At 38.7% G+C, this 19023-nt stretch overlaps 1 protein-coding gene and 1 pseudogene across 1 annotated transcript in view; both read left to right on the forward strand.

Moving 5' to 3' along the window:
* LOC119521882 (protein SERAC1-like) overlaps window positions 1–19023 on the forward strand; it is a 65460-nt gene that overhangs the window by 44835 nt on the left and 1602 nt on the right. Inside the window, 2 exon segments of the mRNA XM_037820540.1 lie at window positions 16768–16881; window positions 18696–18858. Of these exon segments, the coding sequence (XP_037676468.1) occupies window positions 16768–16881; window positions 18696–18858 (277 nt within the window).
* On the forward strand, window positions 9417–10577 carry LOC119526511 (annotated as a pseudogene).

Genomic DNA, 19023 nt, shown 5'->3' on the forward strand with positions numbered 1-19023 from the left:
ATTTCTTCAGGATCTGCAGTTATGTCACCTTTTTCATTCATTATTTTGTTTATATGGGTCTTCTCTCTTTTTGATTTTGTCAGTCTAGCTAGGGGCTTGTCAATCTTGTTGATCTTCTCAAAGAACCAACTTTTGGTGATATTTATCCTCTCTATTGTTTTTTTGTTCTCTATGTCATTTATTTCTGCTTTAATCCTTGTTATTTCTTTTCTTGTACTTGGTTTAGGATTGGTTTCCTGTTCATTTTCTAGCTTCTTCAGTTGATCCATTAGTTCTTTGATTTTGGCTCTTTCTTCCTTTTTAATATATGCGTTTAGTGCTATAAATTTCCCCCTGAGCACTGCTTTTGCTGCATCCCATAGGTTTTGGTATGTTGTGTTCTCATTTTCATTCGTCTCTATATATTTAGCAATTTCTCTTGCTATTTCTTCTTTAACCCACTGATTGTTTAGGAGTGTGTTGTTTAACCTCCAGGTATTTGTGAATTTTCTAAGTCTCTGATGGTTATTGACTTCTAATTGTATTCCATTGTGGTCAGAGAATGTGCTTTGAATAATTTCAATCTTTTTAAATTTATTGAGGCTTGTTTTATGTCCCAGCATATGATCTATTCTGGAGAAAGTTCCGTGAGCACTAGAAAAGTATGTGTATCCTGGTGATTTGGGATGTAATGTCCTGTAGATGTCTGTTAAATCTAATTCATTTATCAGATTGTTTAGGTTTTCAATTTCCTTATTGGTCTTCTGTCTGGTTGATCTATCTATAGGAGAGAGTGATGTGTTGAAGTCTCCCACAATTATTGTGGAAACATCAATTGCTTCCTTTAGTTTTGCCAGTGTTTCTCTCATGTATTTTGTGGCACCTTGATTGGGTGCATAGACATTTACGATTGTTATTTCTTCTTGCTGAATTGCCCCTTTTATTAGTATGTAGTGGCTTTCTTTGTCTCTCAAAACATCCCTGCATTTGAAGTCTATTTTATCTGAGATTAATATTGCTACACCTGCTTTCTTTTGGCTGTAGCTTGCATGAAATATTTTTTTCCATCCTTTCACTTTCAGTTTCTTTGTGTCCCTGTGTCTAAGATGAGTCTCTTGTATGCAACATATTGATGGTTCATTTTTTTTGATCCATTCTGCGAATCTATATCTTTTAATTGGGGAGTTTAATCCATTTACATTCAACGTTAAAACCGTGAAGGCATTTCTTGAATCGGCCATCTTATCCTTTGGATTATGTTTGCCATATTTTTCCCTCTCTCTATTAATATCCTTTATTGTACCCATACCGAATCTCTTTAGTACTGAACCTTTCTCCAAGTCTCTCTGTCCTGTCTTTGTTTCTCTGTCTGTAGGGCTCCCTTTAGTATCTCCAGTAGGGCAGGTCTCTTGTTAGCAAATTCTCTCAGCATTTCTTTGTCTGTGAAAAATTTAAGCTCTCCCTCAAATTTGAAGGAGAGCTTTGCTGGATAAAGTATTCTTGGCTGGAAATTCCTCTCACTCAGAATTTTAAATATATCGTGCCACTGCCTTCTCGCCTCCATGGTGGCTGCTGAGTAGTCACTACTTAGTCTTATGCTGTTTCCTTTGTATGTGGTGAATTGCTTTTCTCTTGCTGCTTTCAGAACTTGCTCCTTCTCTTCTATGTTTGACAGTGTGATCAGTATATGTCTCGGAGTGGGTTTTTTTGGATTTATTCTATTTGGAGTTCGCTGAGCATTTATGATTTGTGTATTTATGCTGTTTAGAAGATTTGGGAAGTTTTCCCCAACAATTTCTTTGAATACTCTTCCTAGACCTTTACCCTTTTCTTCCCCTTCTGGGACACCAATGAGTCTTATATTTGGACGTTTCATATTATCTATCATATCCCTGAGGTCCATTTCGAGTTTTTCAATTTTTTTCCCCATTCTTTCTTTTCTGCTTTCATTTTCCATTCTGTCATCTTCCAGGTCACTGATTCGTTGTTCAACTTCCTCTAGTCTTGTACTATGAGTGTCCAGAATCTTTTTAATTTGGTCAACAGTTTCTTTAATTTCCATAAGATCATCCATTTTTTTATTTAGTCTTGCAATGTCTTCTTTATGCTCTTCTAGGGTCTTCTTGATTTCCTTCATATCCCGTACTATGGTCTCATTGTTCATCTTTAGTTCTTTGAGTAGCTGCTCTAGGTGCTGTGTCTCTTCTGGTCTTTTGATTTGGGTGCTTGGGCTTGGGTTATCCATATCGTCTGGTTTTTTCATATGCTTTATAATTTTCTGTTGTTTTTGGCCTCGTGGCATTTGCTGAACTTGATAGGGTTCTTTTAGGGTTTGTAGACCAGTTGAAGTCCTTATCTCTAATTTATCAGATCTACAGCTTCGTGGAGTACACTTTCTCTAACTAACCAGCAGGTGGCGTCCACGAGCCACCTGTTCTCCACAAGCCAGATCTCCCCTGCTTAGCCTTTTTGGTGAGTGGGGGAGTGAGTCTTGTGGGGCCCAATTGGTGTACCAAGCTTGCGTGTGTAGTTGGTGTTGCCTGCCCTGTATGTGGGGCGTGTTTCTGGGCAGTCGGGGAGGGGGGGTGGCCCTAACAATCAAATCTCCCTGATGATCCTAGAGTTTTAAAGCTACTGCAATAGTCTAATCCTTCAGTTCAGTCCTGCCACGGTTTGTCTCTGCCACTGACCCACAAGTCTTTGGTATTGGCATATGGCTCCTGAGACTTGCAAGTGGGCCCCTCTTCCAGGCTGCGCACCCCGGGTCCTCTGTTGAGGGATGACTGTGCTATGTCACAGGTGAGTGCCGTCCCCCCAGGGCAGTTCTGGGTTGCTGGGCTGTGTTGGGAGGCTCCCAGTCTGCTCAAATGATGGCTGAATGGGGCTCTGTTAATTCACACTGCTCCCCCTTCCCAGCTCTGGGACATTCAGCTGAGGTTGCAGGGAAGGCTAATGTCCACGCCCAGTTTTGTGGTGTGTGCCTGTTATTTGAAGCACTTCCGTCACACTGGGTTGTCTGGGGCAGCTCTGGGCTATGGGGCTGGCGATGGGCAGGAGTGTTTCCTGTCCACCAGGATGGTGGCTGTGAGCGGACACCCCCCTTTTCTTGGGAAGTTGTGTTGTTTAGTGAATTTTCTCAGCCACTGGATTATTGCCTTTTGTCTCAGAGCTCTCTTAGTTCTGCTCTTGACTTGACGTGCCCAAATTTCAATTCTTTGAAGCTTTCTGTATTGAGCTTCTAGAGTAATTGTTTTAGAAAAAGCAAAAAGGATTTAAAAAAAAAAAAAAACAAAAAAAAAAACGGCCCTCCTCAGAGATCTAATGGGTTATTGAAATGCTAATAGACAAAGCAACCAGGGCCATTAAGGAAAGGTGCACAGGGCAGAGAGATCAGCTTTGCTTCGGGATTTGCATATGCGCCTCAAGGCCTGATCTCCGCCCTTCCCCTTTCTGTGTTCACCAGAACTCCAAAAATCCTCTGCTTTTATTTTGGAGTTTTTCGTGTTGTTTTTTTTCTATGCCTGTCTCCTCTCTGCTGGGCTGGCTGCTCTCAGAGTCTCTGGTGTCTGGTCTCAGTCTATCTATGGTTGGAGTTTGAATCAGTAGAATGAGTTTCCGATAAGAGCAGCCACTGCAATTCTCCCTTCTCCTTCCCGGAGCTGACAGCCCCTCCTCCCCCGGGACTGAGCCTGGCAGGGAGGGGCGCGGGTCCCCTGGCCGCAAAAACTTACAGATTTCGCTGATCTCAGCAGTTCCACGTTTTCATGAGTGTTGTATGAAGTATGCCCAAAGACAGATTGCTCTGTGGTGTCCAGTCCACGCAGTTCCTGGCTTTTTACCTACTTTCCTGGAGGAGTAACTAAAACATACAGCTCACCAGTCTGCCATCTTGCCCCGCCTCCGGTATCTTTTAGTTCTTTCTCTGTATTTTCCTTCATATCCTCAAACATTTTCAAGATCATTTTTAAAAGGCTTTGTTTGATATGTCCATATTCTTATCTTCTTTGTTGGTGTTTTCTGGATTTTTATCCTCTTCCTTTGCATAGGCCATCATTTCCTGTATTTTTATTTTTCTTGTACTCTTTTTTTTTTTTTTTTTTTTTAAGTATCTACTTAGCACTTTATTTTGAAGATTTAGAGGAATTAATTTATCAGGTTTTACTCTTCTTCTTTTTTTTTTTTTTTCCTCTTTTTTTTTTCATTTTTATTGAGATTGTTCAGATACCATACAATTATCCAAAGATCCAAAGTGTACAATCACTTGCCCCTGGGTACCCTCATACAGTTGTGCATCCATCACCACACTTAATTTTTGTTCAATTTTTAGAAACTTTTCATTACTCCAGACAAGAAATAAAGTGAAAGATGAAAAAAGAAAAAAAGAAAAGGAAACTCTAAATCTCCCCTATCCCTAACCAACCCCCCTCAATTGTTGACTCCTAGTATTGATATAGTACGTTTGTTACTGTTTATGAAAAAATGTTGAAATACTACTAACCGTAGTATATAGTTTGTAATAGGTATATAGTTCTTCCCTATATGCCCCTCTATTATTAACTTCTAATTGTATTGTCATACATTTGTTCTGGTTCATGAAGTGATTTCTAGTATTTGTACAGTTGATCATGGACATTGCCCACCATAGGATTCAGTTTTATACATTTCCATCTTTTGACCTCCAACTTTCCTTCTGGTGACATATATGACTCTGAGCTTCCCCTTTCCACCTCATTCACACACCATTCGGCACTGTTAGTTATACTCACATCTTGCTACCAACACCCCTGTTCATTTCCAAACATTTAAGTGCATCCTAATTGAACATTCTGTTCACACTAAGCAAGAGCATCTACATTTCTTCCACAAGGCAGGAGGGAGAGTCAAAGAAGGTAGAGAGGCAAAAGAAAGAGGAAACAAAAAAAAAAATGACAGCTAGGAAGCAGCAAAAGGAAAAGTAACCTTAAATCAAAGTAGAATAAAGAATCAGACAATACCACCAATGTCAAGTGTCTAACATGCCTCCCCTTTCCCCCCCTCTTATCTGCATTCACCTTGGTATATCACCTTTGTTACATTAAAGGAAGCATAATACAATGATTCTATTAGTTACAGTCCCTAGTTTATGCTGATTGCATCCCTCCCCCAATGCCTCCCCATTTTTAACACCTTGCAAGGTTGACATTTGCTTGTTCTCCCTCATAAAAGAACATATTTGTACATTTTATCACAATTGTTGAATACTCTAGATTTCACCAAGTTACACAGTCCCAGTCGTTATCTTTCCTCCTTTCTTGTGGTGTCTCACATGCTCCCCATCTTGCTCTCCCAACCGTATTCATAGTTACCTTTGTTCAGTGTACTTACATTGTTGTGCTACCATCTCCCAAAATTGTGTTCCAAACCACGCACTCCTGTCTTCTATCACCCTGTAGTGGTCCCTTTAGTATTTCCTGTAGGGCAGGTGTCTTGTTCACAAAGTCTCTCATTGTCTGTTTGTCAGAAAATATTTTGAGCTCTCCCTCATATTTGAAGGACAGCTTTGCTGGATACAGGATTCTTGGTTGGTGGTTTTTCTCTTTCAGTATCTTAAATACATCACACCACTTCCTTCTTGCCTCCATGGTTTCTGCTGAGAGATCCGCACATAGTCTTATTAAGCTTCCTTTGTATGTAATGGATCGCTTTTCTCTTGCTGCTTTCAGGATTCTCTCTTTGTCTTTGACATTTGATAATCTGATTATTAAGTGTCTTGGCGTAGGCCTAGTCATATCTCTTCTGTTTGGAGTACGCTGCGCTTCTTGGATCTGTAATTTTATGTCTTTCATAAGAGATGGGAAATTTTCATTGATTATTGCCTCTATTATTGCTTCTGCCCCCTTTCCCCTTTCTTCTCCTTCAGGGACACCAGTGATACGTACATTATTGTACTTTGTTTCATCCTTGAGTTCCCGGAGACGTTGCTCATATTTGTTCATTCTTTTCTCCATCTGCTCCTTTGCATGTAGGCTTTCAGGTTTTTTGTTCTCCAGTTCCTGGGTGTTTTCTTCTGCCTCTTGAGATCTGCTGTTGTATGTTTCCATTGTGTCTTTCATGTCTTGTGTTGTGCCTTTCATTTCCATAGATTCTACTAGTAGGTTTTTTTGAACTTTTGATTTCTGCCGTATACATGTCCAGTGCTTCCTTTACAGCCTCTATCTCTTTTGCAATATCTTCTCTAAACTTTTTGAATTGATTTAGTATTAGTTGTTTAAATTCCTGTATCTCAGTTGAAGTGTACATTTGTTCCTTTGACTGGGCCATAACTTTGTTTTTCTTAGTGTAGGTTGTAATTTTCTGTTGTCTAGGCATGGTTTCCTTGGTTATCCAAATCAGGTTTTCCCGTGATGCTACTATCCTGATGATGTCACTGACCGAACACCTTTTTTAAACCTAGTTAATTTTCATGATTCCAGAACTTTAAGTTTGTAATCTTTTTAGAGACTCCAGTAATTAGCTGTTACCAGTATTAAAACAGAGGTACCCCCAGTTGAAGGCAATATCAACTCCTTTCCTGCCCCCAAGCAGTGACCAGTTTTTCCTTACTTTGTTCTTCTGTTTATAAGAACATACACCATACACCTGTTCATACACCATACAATGCATCCAAAGTATACAGTCAGTGGCTCACAGTGTCTTCACATAGTTGTGCATTCATTAGCACAATCAATATCAGAACATTTTCTTTACTCCAGAAAAAACACACCAAAAACGCAAAACATTACATATCCCTTTATCATCCCCTATTATTGACCCCTAGCATTGGTGTGGTACATTTGTTACTGTTGATGAAAGAATACAAAAATATTACTGTTCCTCTAGCTTTCTTTCTAGAGTCATACCCAACTCTAACATTCCCATTTCAGCCACAATCACAGACATAATTAAGTGCTGTTAATTATACTCAGTATAATGTGTTACCATCACCTCTGTCCACTTCCAAACATTTAAATTCAAGGAAAAATTCTACACATGTTAAGCATCTTCTCCCTATTTTCTACCCTCTTTCTATTTCCTGGTGACCTATATTCTATATTTTATGTCTATGAGTTTACATATTATAAGTAGTTCATAATAGTGAGATCATACAATATTTGTCATTTTGTGTCTGACTTGTTTTCACTCAACACAATGTCCCCAAGGTTCATTCATGTTGTTGCATGATTCAGGACTTCATTTCTTGTTACAGCTGAATAATATCCCATCATATGTTTATACCACATTTTGTTTATCCGTTCATCAGTTGATAGACACTTGGCTTGTTTCCATCTTTCAGCAGTTGTGAGTAATGCTGCTGTGAACATTGTGTGCAAATGATTGTTCACTTTCCTGCTTTCAGTTCTTCAGGGTATATATAGAGTAGCAGGATTGCCAGATCATGTGGTATCTACTTAGCTTCCTGAGGAGCCGCCGAACTGTTTTCTACAATGTCTGTACCATTTTACATTCCCATCGGTGGTGAATAAGTGTTCCACATTTTTGCCATCCTCTCCAACACTTTTGGTCCTGTTTTTGTTTTTTTTTTTTAATATTGGCCATTCTAGTAGGTGTGAAATGATATATCATTGTGGTTTTGATTTGCTTTTCCCTAAGAGCTAGTGATGTTGAGCATCCTTTCATATACTGTTTAGCCATTTGTATATTCTCTTTGGAAAGCTGTCTTTTCAAGCCTTTTGCCCATTTTAAAATTGGGTTGTTTGTCTTTTTACTGTGGAGTTGTAGGATCTCTTTTTATATTCTGAGTATCAAACCCTTATCAGATATGTGTTTCCAAATATTTTCTCCCATTGAGTCAGCTGCCCTTTCACCCTTTGACAAAGTCCTTTGAATCACGTAAGTATTTGATTTTGAGGAGGTCCCATTTATCTATTTTGTCTTTCATTGCTTGTGCTTTGGGTGTAAGGTCTAAGAAACTACCACCTATCACTAGATCTTGAAAATGCTTTCCTATATTTTCTTCTAGGAATTTGATGGTACTGGCACTTATATTTAGTTCTTTGATCCACTCTGAGTTAATTTTTGTATAGGGTGTGATATAAGGGTCCTCTTCATTCTTTTGGATATGGATATTCAATATTCCCAACACCATTTATTGATGAGTCTGTTCTGTCCCAGTTGAGTGGACTTGGGGGCCTTGTCAAAAATCAATTTTTGACCATAGATCTGAGGGTCTGTTTCTGAACTCTCAATTTGATTCCATTGATAAATATGTCTTTTTCTAGTACCAGGCCATTTTGTCCACTGTAACTTTATAATATGCTTTAAAGTGAGGAAGAATGAGTCCTTCAGCTTCATTCATCTTTTTCAAGATGTTTTTGGATATTTGGGGCCCCTTACCATTCCAAATAAATTTGATAATTAGCTTTTTAATTTCTGCAAATTAGGCTGATTAGGATTGCATTGTATCTATAGATCAATTTGGATAGAATTGACATCTTAATGATGTTAAGCCTTCCAATCCATTAACCCCGTTTTTTTTGTTGTTTTTTTTTTTCATTTGTTAGGTCTTTGATTTCTTTTAGCAATGGTTTGTAGTTTTCTGAATTTTACGTCTTTGTTAAAGTTGATTCCTAGATATTTGATTCTCTTAGTTGCTATTATTAATGGAAATTATTTCTTTATTTCCTCCTCATATAACTCATTACTAGTGTATAGAAACACTACTGATTTTTATGTATTAATCTTGTATCCTGCCACTTTGCTGAATTTGTTTATTAGCTCAAGTAGCTTTGTCATACATTTTTGGGGACTTTCTAAATACAGGATCATGTAATCTGCAAATAGTGAAATTTTTACTTCTTTCTTTCCAATTTGGATACCTTTTATTTGTTTATTTGCCTAAATTGCTCTAGCTGAAACTTCTTGCACAATCTTGAATAAGTGGGCATCCTTGTCCTCGTCTTGTTCCCAATCTTAGAGGGAAAGCTTTCAGTCTCTCACCGTTGAGTATGATGTTAGCTGTGGGGTTTTCATATATTCCATTTATCATTTGGAAATTTCCTTCTATTCCTACCTTTCAAAGTGTAATCAAGAAAGGATGCTGGAAAACGCACTATGTGGACTCTGAGATCTAGAGGCGGATTCCTGACTAGTCCCAGAGGGCTGGCCCAGCCTGTGCTCCTGGGGCTGCTAGAAAGCGATGACCACTCTTGTTAGCCCAAGTTGAAGAAAGCCCAGCTTTGCTTTGGAGTTGGGAGTTGGGAGAGGCCTTAATACTCAGAAGAGACACACGAGAGAAATATGAACTGAAGAGTAAACATGTATGGAAATTATTCTCACTTCATGAAATTTTCCCCAGGTTTTGGCAGCTCCTCCAGCCACACTGGATCTGTGTCCATGAGCCCATCGGCAGCCTTGTCCACAGGGAAGCTAATAGACACCCACCCCAGTTAAACAGACACTCCAGTGAGTGCCCCTTAGACTCTGAGTGCAGTGGGGACCCCCCCCTCAATGCCCTGGGTTCTCCATACCGAGTCATCACTTCTGCCATGGGGCCACCCTTGGGATCACTGGCAGCCCCTCCAGGAATCAATTTGTTTGCTCCGCCTAGCTCTCAGCTAAATGTGGTGAACAGTGTCAGCAGTTCAGAGGACATCAAGCCCTTACCTGGGCTTCCAGGGATCGGAAACATGAACTACCCGTCCACCAGTCCTGGATCTCTGGTTAAACACATCTGTGCCATCTGTGGGGACAGATCCTCAAGAAAGCACTGTGGAGTATACAGTTGTGAAGGCTGCAAAGAGTTCTTCAAGAGAACCATAAGGAAAGACCTCATCTACACGTATCGGCATAATAAAGACTGCTTCATCGACAAGCATCAGCGCAACCGCTGCCAGTACTGTTGCTATCAGAAGTGCCTGGTCATGGGCATGAAGAGGGAAGCTGAGCAAGAGGAAAAGGTAGAGGAGCCGGGAGCGGGCTGGGAGTGGGCTGAGAGCGAGGCAGAATGTGCCAGTGGTGGCCATGAAGACATGCCAGTGGAGAGGATTCTAGAAGCCGAACCTGGTGTTGAGCCAAAGACAGAATCCTATGGAGAACTCGACAGACGACCCTGACACCAACATATGCCATGCTGCCGATAAGCAGCTTTTCACCCTTGTTGAATGGGTCAAGTGCGGTCCATACTTCTCTGACGTCACCTTGGAGGTCAGGTCATTTTGCTCATGGCAGGGTGGAATGAACTGCTGATTGCCTCCTTCTCCCGCCACTCAGTTTCCGTGCAGGATGGCATCCTAGCCACGGGTTTGCCCTTCCATCAGAGCAGTGGCCACAGTGCTGGGGTCAGCTCCATCTTTGACAGAGTTCTGACTGAGCTGGTTTCTAAAATGAAAGACATGCAGATGGATAAATCGGAGCTGGGGTACCTGCGAGCCATAGTGCTGTTTAACCCAGATGCCAAAGGTCTGTCCAACCCCTCTGAGGATGAGACTCTGCGAGAGAAGGTTTATGCCACTCCCGAGGCCTACACCAAGCAGAAGTATCTGGAACAACCAGGCAGGTTTGCCAAGCTGCTGCTTGTATATTCATTAGAGACATTTCTCTGTAATTTTCTTTTCTTTTAGTATCTTTATCATGCTTTGGTATTAGGGTGATGTTGGCTTCATAGAATGAGTTAGGTGTTGTGTTCCTTCCTCTTCAGTTTTTCAGAAGAGTTTGAATAGGAATGGTATTAATTCTTCATGGAATGCTTGGTAAAATTCACCTGTGAAACCATCTGGTCCTGGACTTTTCTTTGTTGGGAGGTTTTTGATGACTGATTCTATCTCTTGTGATTGACTTTTTTGAGGTCTTTTATTTCTTCTCGAGTCACTGTAGGTTCTTTGTTTGTAAGAAGTTATCCATTTCATCTAGCTTGTCTAATTTGTTAGCGTACAGTTGTTCATGATATCCTCTTACGATCTTTTATATTTCTACAGGGTCCATGGGAATGAACCCTCATTTCTGATTTTATTTATTTGTATCATCTCTCTTTTTGTCTTGTCAGTCTACCTGTTTGTTAATTTTGTTGATCTTTTCAAAGAACCATCTTTTAGTTTTGATTTTCTCTATTTTTTTGTTCTCAATTTCATTTATTTATGCTCTTCTCTTTTACTTCTTTCCTTCTACTTGCTCTGGGATTAGATTGCTATTCTTTCTCTATTTTCTGTAGGTGGTCAATCAGTTCTTGGTTTTAGCTCTATCTTCCTTTTCAAGATAGGCATTTAGGGCTATAAATTTCTCTCTCAGCAGTGACTTCGCTGCATCTGAAGTTTTGATATGTTGTGTTCTCGTTTTCATTTGTCTTGAGATATTTACTGATTTCTCTTTCAATTTCTTTCTTGACCCACTGATTAAGAGCATGTTGTTTAAGCTCTCTATATTTGTGAATTTTCCAGTTCTCCAGCTCTTACTGATTCCCAGCTTCATTCCATTATGATCAGAGAAAGCGCTTCATACAATTTCAGTCTTTGTCAATTTTTAAGACCTGTTTTGTGTCCCAGCACATGTTCTGTCCTGGAGAATGGTTCATCAGCAAATGAGAAGAAAATACATCCAGCTGTTTTGGGGTTCAATGTTCTGTAGATGTCTGTTGGGTCTAACTCATTTTATCATATTATTTAGGTTCTCTGTTTCCTTACTGAACCTCTGTTTATATGTTCTATCTATGGTTGAGAGTGTTGTGTTGACATTTCCCTCTATCATCGTAGAGACGCCTGTTACTCTCTGTAGTTTTCCTGTGTTTGCCTCATGGACTTTGGGTCACCTTGATTAGGTGCATAGATACTATAATTATTATTTCTTCTTGATGAATTGCCCCTTTTGTTAATATGTAATGTCCTTCTTTATCTCTTATATATTTTTGCTTTTATAGTCTATGTTGTCCAATATTGGTTGAGCTATCCTAGATTTTTTTTAGTAAGTATTTGTGTGGTCTTTTTCCAGCCTTTCACTCTCAACCTATTTGCATATTTGGGTCTAAAATGAGTCTCTTGTAAACAGCATGTAGATGGATCATATTTTTTAATCCATTCAGCCAATTTGTGTGTGTCTTTTGATTGGGGAGTTTAATCTAACATCAGCTTTCAATGTTGTTACTATAAAGGCAGTACTTACTTCAACCATTTTATCCTTTTGCTTTTATTTGTCAGATCTATTATTTTTCTCTCTTTTTATTCTTTTAATTACCTTTACTGATAATCATTGAATTTCAACCCTCTCCTTCAAGCCTCTCTGACCTGCCTTTTCAGCTTGCAGAACTCCTGTTTTTCCTTGTAGGTCAAGTCTCTTGTTAATGAACTCTCTCAGCTTCTGTTTATCTGTGAATATTTTAAATTCTCCCTCATTTTTGAAGGATAGCTTTGGTGGATAAAGAATTCTTGGCTGCCAGTTTTTCTCTTTCAGTATCTTAAATATATCAAACCACTGCCTTCTTGCCTCCATCGCTTTCTTATGACAAATTGGAACTTAGTCTTATTTGGCTTCCCTTGTATGTGGCAAATTGCTTTTCTCTTCAGTTTTCAGAATTCTCTTTCTCTTTGGCATTTGACAGTCTGATTAATATGTCTTGGGGAGGGTCTGTTTGGAATTATTTTGATTGGAGTGCATTCGTGCTTCTTGGATTTGCATATTTTTGTCTTTTGTAGAGGCTGGGAAATTTTCAGCCATTATTTCCTTAAATAGTCTTTCTGGGCTTTTCCCCGTCTCTTCTCCTTCTGAGACACCCATATGCTATGTTTGTGTGCTTCATGTTGTCATTCATTTCCCTGTTACCCTGTTCAAATTTTTCCATTCTTTTCTCCATCTCTTCTTTTGTCTGTTTGAATTTGGATGCTCTGTCTTCTGTCTCCCTGATGTGTTCTTCTGCCTCTTCAAATCTGTTGTTATGTGTGTCTGATGTATTTGTTAATTTCACTTATTTTGGCTTTCATTTCTATAAGATCAGTTATTTTTCTTTATATGCTTTCAAATTCCCCTTTATGCTCACCCAGTGTCGTCTTAATAGCCTTTATCTCTTTAGCCATCTGTGCCAGTTTGGATATGTTATGTTCCCCAAAAAGAGCCATGGTCTTTTAACCCAATCCTTTTGGGTGGAAACTGTTGATTGAGTGTTTCTATGGAGATGTGACTCAGTCAACTGTGGGTGAGACCTTTGATTAAATTATTTCTGTGGAGGTGTGGACTCTGCCCATTTAGGGTTGGTCTTAATTAAATCACTAGAGTCCTATAAGAGAACTCACAGACAGAAGGATCTCAGAGTGGCTGAGAGAGACTTTTGGAGAGATGGTTGGGAGCGGACAGAGATACTTGGAGTTGCAGACAGGACATTTGGATATGCTAAGCTAAGGAAGCACAGGAGCTGGGAGAGGAGGTGAAACACAACCTGGGACCAGCAGACACCAGCCACGTGCCTTCCCTGCTGACAGAGATGTTCTGGACACCATTGGCCTTTCTTCAGTGAAGATATCCTCTTGTTGATGCTTTAGTTGGATACTTTTATGATCTTAGAACTGTAAATTTGTAACCTAATAAATCCCCTTTATAAAAGCCAATCCATTTCTGGTATTTTGCATAATGGCAGCATTAGCACACCAGAACCCCTCTTCTTGTATTGATTTAGTTTTGTTTAAACATCTTTGATTAGTTGTTCCAAGCTTTAGATTTCCTCTGAATTTTTAATTTGGTCCTTTGACTGGGCAACATCTTCCCATGTTTTAGTAGGCCTTGTGATTTTTTGCTGGTATCTGGCCTCTGATTATCTTGATGTGTTTATTCTGAAGTTGATTTCTCTCTCGTCCAGGATTTTGTTGTTGATTGGGTTTGTGTTAAGGCTCTTCTTTTGACAGTTATTTTATCAGTATTTCCCAGCCAAAATCAGGTCAGATACCCATGTAGGGGGTGAAGACCAGATCCAGAGGGCACTGGGAGAGGTCCAGCTAAGGCCCCAAAATGCCCTTTCTTTTTTCCTTCCATGTCACCATGCCCAGCAGATGGTATTCTTCTGCTACTTATTCCCCTCAGCCCTAGGAAGTCAGGCTGTTATGGCTGTTTGCCAGTTCTATCTCTGATGGAGTTGAAACAATGATGCTCAGTGGCATCTGACTGGGATGGGCTGAAACTGGGATCCTGTGTTTTGACTTGGTCAGCCAATATCTGGCTCAGTCATGCGCTCTGTCCCCCTCTGTACTTAGGGTGGGGAGATCCTACAGCAATCCTAGTCCATGGCTGTCCCATCCCACAGCCATCCCTCAGGCAAGGATCAGGCCTCCTGCCCCTGCTTCCCTTGTGGGTGGGGTATGGGCACCAGGAGCTGTGGATGGAATTATTCACAGTCTCTTACCAGAGTTTCTCAGTCTCTTCATCCTACACTTCTCTGGATGTTGTACTGAGCCCACTTGGTCTCCAGATCCCCAAAACAGTTGATTGGACAGTTTCTGCCTGGCCACTCACTGATTTGGGGAGAGAAGTAGGTTCTGCCAGTCCTCTCTGTTCCTCCATTTTAGAAGCCCCTCTGTTATTGTTTCTAACACTGTCACTCTCTGCAACTTTTCCTATGCATTTCTTTAATCCTTCAGAGATTTTTTTTACTTGTACTTATGGAATTTGTTGTATGGCATTTCTTAAATCTGTAAGAATTTATTTAGTCTTAGGATATCTTAATCCATTGATAAAGCAGCAGTAAACAATACATATTTATTTTCATTTTAGAGGTTAGAATATAATTCATATAAACACACCATGATTTTATACCTTTTCATTCTTTCCTTCTTATGCTCCTTAACAATCTGCCAGTTTATAAATAACATACAAGATTTTCACACAAAAGAATGGATTTGGAACTGCACTCATATTCTACTTCAGAAACTATCAATAAAAAAATAAAATCTTAGACCATTTTTCTCTTCTCTGCTTTATTCCCTTGGAGCATTTAGATCAGATTACATTGGATTGGATTGGATTAGATTAGACTAGATTAGATTAAGGTCATATGAGAGGATATGAGGATGGGTAGGTATGGGGTAGTTAGGTTGTGATGATAGAACTGTAAGAAAAATTTCCTATCCCCTTAAGTCCACTGTTCATTTACTGTATTTATCATTATCCCTGGTAGTGAAAGGAATGACTTTCAGTGAGTTATTCCCTTCTCTATCCTCAATTTAAATAATGTGAATCTTTGTTATGCAAGCATGTTTGAATTTGGAAAAATAGAATGTTATATGAGAGAAAGGGGCATGGAGAAAAATTATAGAGTGGCCAAAAATTATTTTGAAAATTTAGTAAATTTACAGAACCATGGATCCTACAAATTAACCAAAATATTAAGTTTATGCTCTATCTTTCCTATAGAAAATACAGAGTTTTCTATATCCATTTTTGAAAGACGTTACTTTGTAGTAGTCCTCTTTTGTTAGAAGGTGGTGCACACAGTTATGGCCCCAGGTTCAAAGTGAAGCCCTTGAAGAGGAGACACAGTCACAAAGTCTTCCTTCTGTTCCTCCCATCTCCCCACCCCAGCATACCCAGGCACACACACACGCACACACTCCCTTTTACACAAATGGTAGCGTACTCCGCATACTGTCCTGAGCCTTGTTTTTCTCTCTTATAGATACATCTTGCTAGTGTGTATATATAAATATATGAGACTCATAGTTTTTATACCTGCTTAGCTTTCCATTGTACAACCATACCATAATTTATTCAACCCTGTATTGATGGCCATTAGGTAATTTTTTAGTCTTTGATATTACAAACAATGCTGCATTGATTAAACATGTACGTATACCACTTTTGCCTGTATGTATGTCTGATGATAAATTGTTCAAGGGTCTGAGCATATGTAATTTTGATCACTATTGCCATATTGGCCTCAATATAAGTTGCTCCTGTTGATACTGCCATCAGGAGGGTGACGAGTGCCTGTTTCTCCACAGCCTGACCCATATGACAGATGAAAAGTGTTTTCTCAGTGTAGTTCAACATGCGTACCTCTCATAAGGAGTGATGTTTAGCATCATTTCATCCTTTTTTGGGCCCTATGTTTCTTTGCCTCTGAACTTTCTGTTGATGACTGTTGCTCATTTTTCTATAGCACTGTATTTTTCTCACTGATTTTTGTAAGCGATTATTGCATATTAGTGACAGCCTTAAGTATGAATTGAAATTTTGTTTTCCTTATTCTTTATAATATGTTTTAGTACCTATTAGGACTAGTCCCCCTACTACTCTTGTTTCATAGTTGTCCTATTATTCTTTATTCTTCCATTTGAACTTGAATTTCAACTAAGGAAAAATGTATAGTTCTGTGATTATGTCTGTATTTTGAATTTCTCTAATAATGCTTTATTTCTTCTTATGATTTCAATGATTAAACTTTAAACAGACTCCACCAGCATAAGTAGGAAAAAAAGATGTATTGCCCTAGTTACAAGATGCTGAAAGAGATGCTGCTAGAAGATTATGATCAACACTGGGCTTTCTTTACTTGATAAAGAACTGGGTGTTAGGCTCCTACTTTCAGATAAGAGGACACAGAGGGAAGGATTGTGAAAGACTCAGAGTGCTCTCTTCTAAGAATAATTTTGTATGTTTTCTGTTCTACTAAGTAATATTTTGTATAAATAAAGTTCCTTTTAAATTTCCAAAATATTTAGAGTCCTACATAGTAGTATTTTCTAATATGTTATAGTGTACAGAGGTTTTGTTTTTTTTTTTTGGACAAACAAAAAAATATTAGTCACTTTTTTCAGTAAAAAGTTTAATTCCTAATTTCAGGGTGGCTTGTGGTGTTTTGGAGGAAATGGACTTCCTTATGCTGAAAGTTTTGGAGAAGTTCCTTCAGCTACAGTAGAAATGTTCTGTTTAGAAGCTTTACTAAAACATTCTGAGGTAACTTATGTTTTCAAAACATGGCTTACTTTTTATGATTACATCAGAATATTATATAAGTTGGTTCATTTAAGGGAAATACCCTATTACTGTAAAAGTAAACAAAAGCGCTCCACTTGTTTTTAAATTTCTGCTTTTTTCTCAATTTAATTGTTAGACTTGTTAACCAAGATGTAACATAATACATGAATTTCATTTTTTCATGTTTTAAAAATTGATTTAATTTTAGTTGCAACCTCTCTACTAAATATGGCACTTGTCTTTTGAGTTATGCTATATTCTGTCTTTCTCAGATCATTTGAGCACATCATATTATCAGGTAATTAATTGCTAAAAAACATCTGCAAAAGATGTGGCCTGATAAGGGTACAAGAAATATTTGGATGACCATACTTCTTGAATTATGGCAGTAGCATATAGTAATGATTTTTTAACTTTTTGGCATTGTGGCGACTTTTCTATCATGATCACAGGGTTTTTTAAAAAGAGAAAGCAACAAACTTTGATCTGTGTTGCTTAAATATTAATGCATAAAAATCACCCAGGAAGCATGTTAAAAATGCATATTTCCTGCTCTCCTCCAGCAATTTTAATATTGTAGATCTGGGGTGGAGTCCAGGCATTTGCGTTTTTAACAAACGTCCCTGGTGAGGTTGATAAAAGTTGTCCGTCCCCACATCATGGGAAACACTATCTTCTCCAATTTAATTCTGGGAGCCATTAGACATGGCTTAAAAGCATGAGGTTTTCTAGTCATCATTAGTTCCCCACTGTGGAATTAGGAATTGAGCACAACGAAGAGTTAATAAAGTGTTATAGTACTACAGGAAACGAGGGAAAACTAGCTGGAGTTTTTGTGATTTATGAGTAGTTTGTGAAGCAAAAGGATACATCTTTGGTAGAAAGTAGCAGTGCATGGAGCAGAATAGTTACATTTCCAGAAGCTTCTCTAATCGTTACGTATCTCACTTGATAAATGGCTAGAAGGCATACTTTGTAATACATTTAAAATGTGATAAAATTAAACAAAAATTTAGAAAGTGAAAATTGTCATGTATCCATGACGTGGTATCAATGTTGGTGAATAAAATAAGCAATGAGAAGAGGCAAGGCAATGCCCAGTGACAGTGGATAGATCGTAGTAAACTTGATGGTCAATCCTGTCACCTTACCCTAATATAGGATGCTCTTTGGTTTTTGTTTTCTTCTCTCTCTTTTCTCCATTAAAAATGCAAATCCATTTTTCTCTCTTTTTATTTTTGTTGCTGTAATTTTTTATTAATTGATTTTTTAAATTTTTCTGGCTTCTGAGTTTTAGGCCATCCCATAGCTGTGGGCACTACTTATCCTGGGGGAGTGTGTAGAGTAATAGGTGTTGCTTGTCCATGTCTGCATGAGTTCTTGTATGCAGGATCATTATTGGCCTGCTGGCACATAGGGGATTATTTCCTGTGACTAGATGGCAGATTTCTCAAGGTCAGAGAACAAATTGAAGGTAGTTTCAAGTCATTGAACATATCACTATAAATTGAAATGGGCCTGTACTGATGACATTTGCCTGGATACTTCTCATTAAGAGATAAGCAGAATAATTTTAAGAAGAACAATTTTTAGAAGTCCTGGTGAGAAATGCCTTCTTAGAATTTTTTGTTGTTGTTGACGATGTAGATAAACTGAAACCACAGTTCTGAGTATTCTCTGTGGGTCTCTGCCTTTGAGCAGGGCCATCTGCCTGTCGACATCAGCATGCTGTGCCATCTAATGTGGGGAATTTGTACTACGTAAAGTGAGATTTCGTTAATTTGTTGTGATAGATATCAACACATTGTGAGCAAATTGAAGCCAATGGAGGCTTGCAACTACTTCAGAGGCTGTACCAACTTTATAAGGACTGCCCTAAAATACAGAGAAATATTATGCACATCATCGGAAATATGGCTCTGAATGACCATCTTCACCCCACTATTGTTTGCTCAGGTAACAACTTTATGTTCTGATATTCTAGATTCAGTCCTTTGATCTTCCTCTCCCACCTCCACCTGCCATGACACACTCATTTTTTCATTTTCGTTATAGCAGCTTTATTGAGATTTAATGTACATACCATACAACTCACCTATTTTAAAGGTACAATTCGGTGGT

Source organism: Choloepus didactylus, chromosome 2, assembly GCF_015220235.1.
Source record: "Choloepus didactylus isolate mChoDid1 chromosome 2, mChoDid1.pri, whole genome shotgun sequence".
NCBI lineage: Eukaryota > Metazoa > Chordata > Mammalia > Pilosa > Megalonychidae > Choloepus > Choloepus didactylus.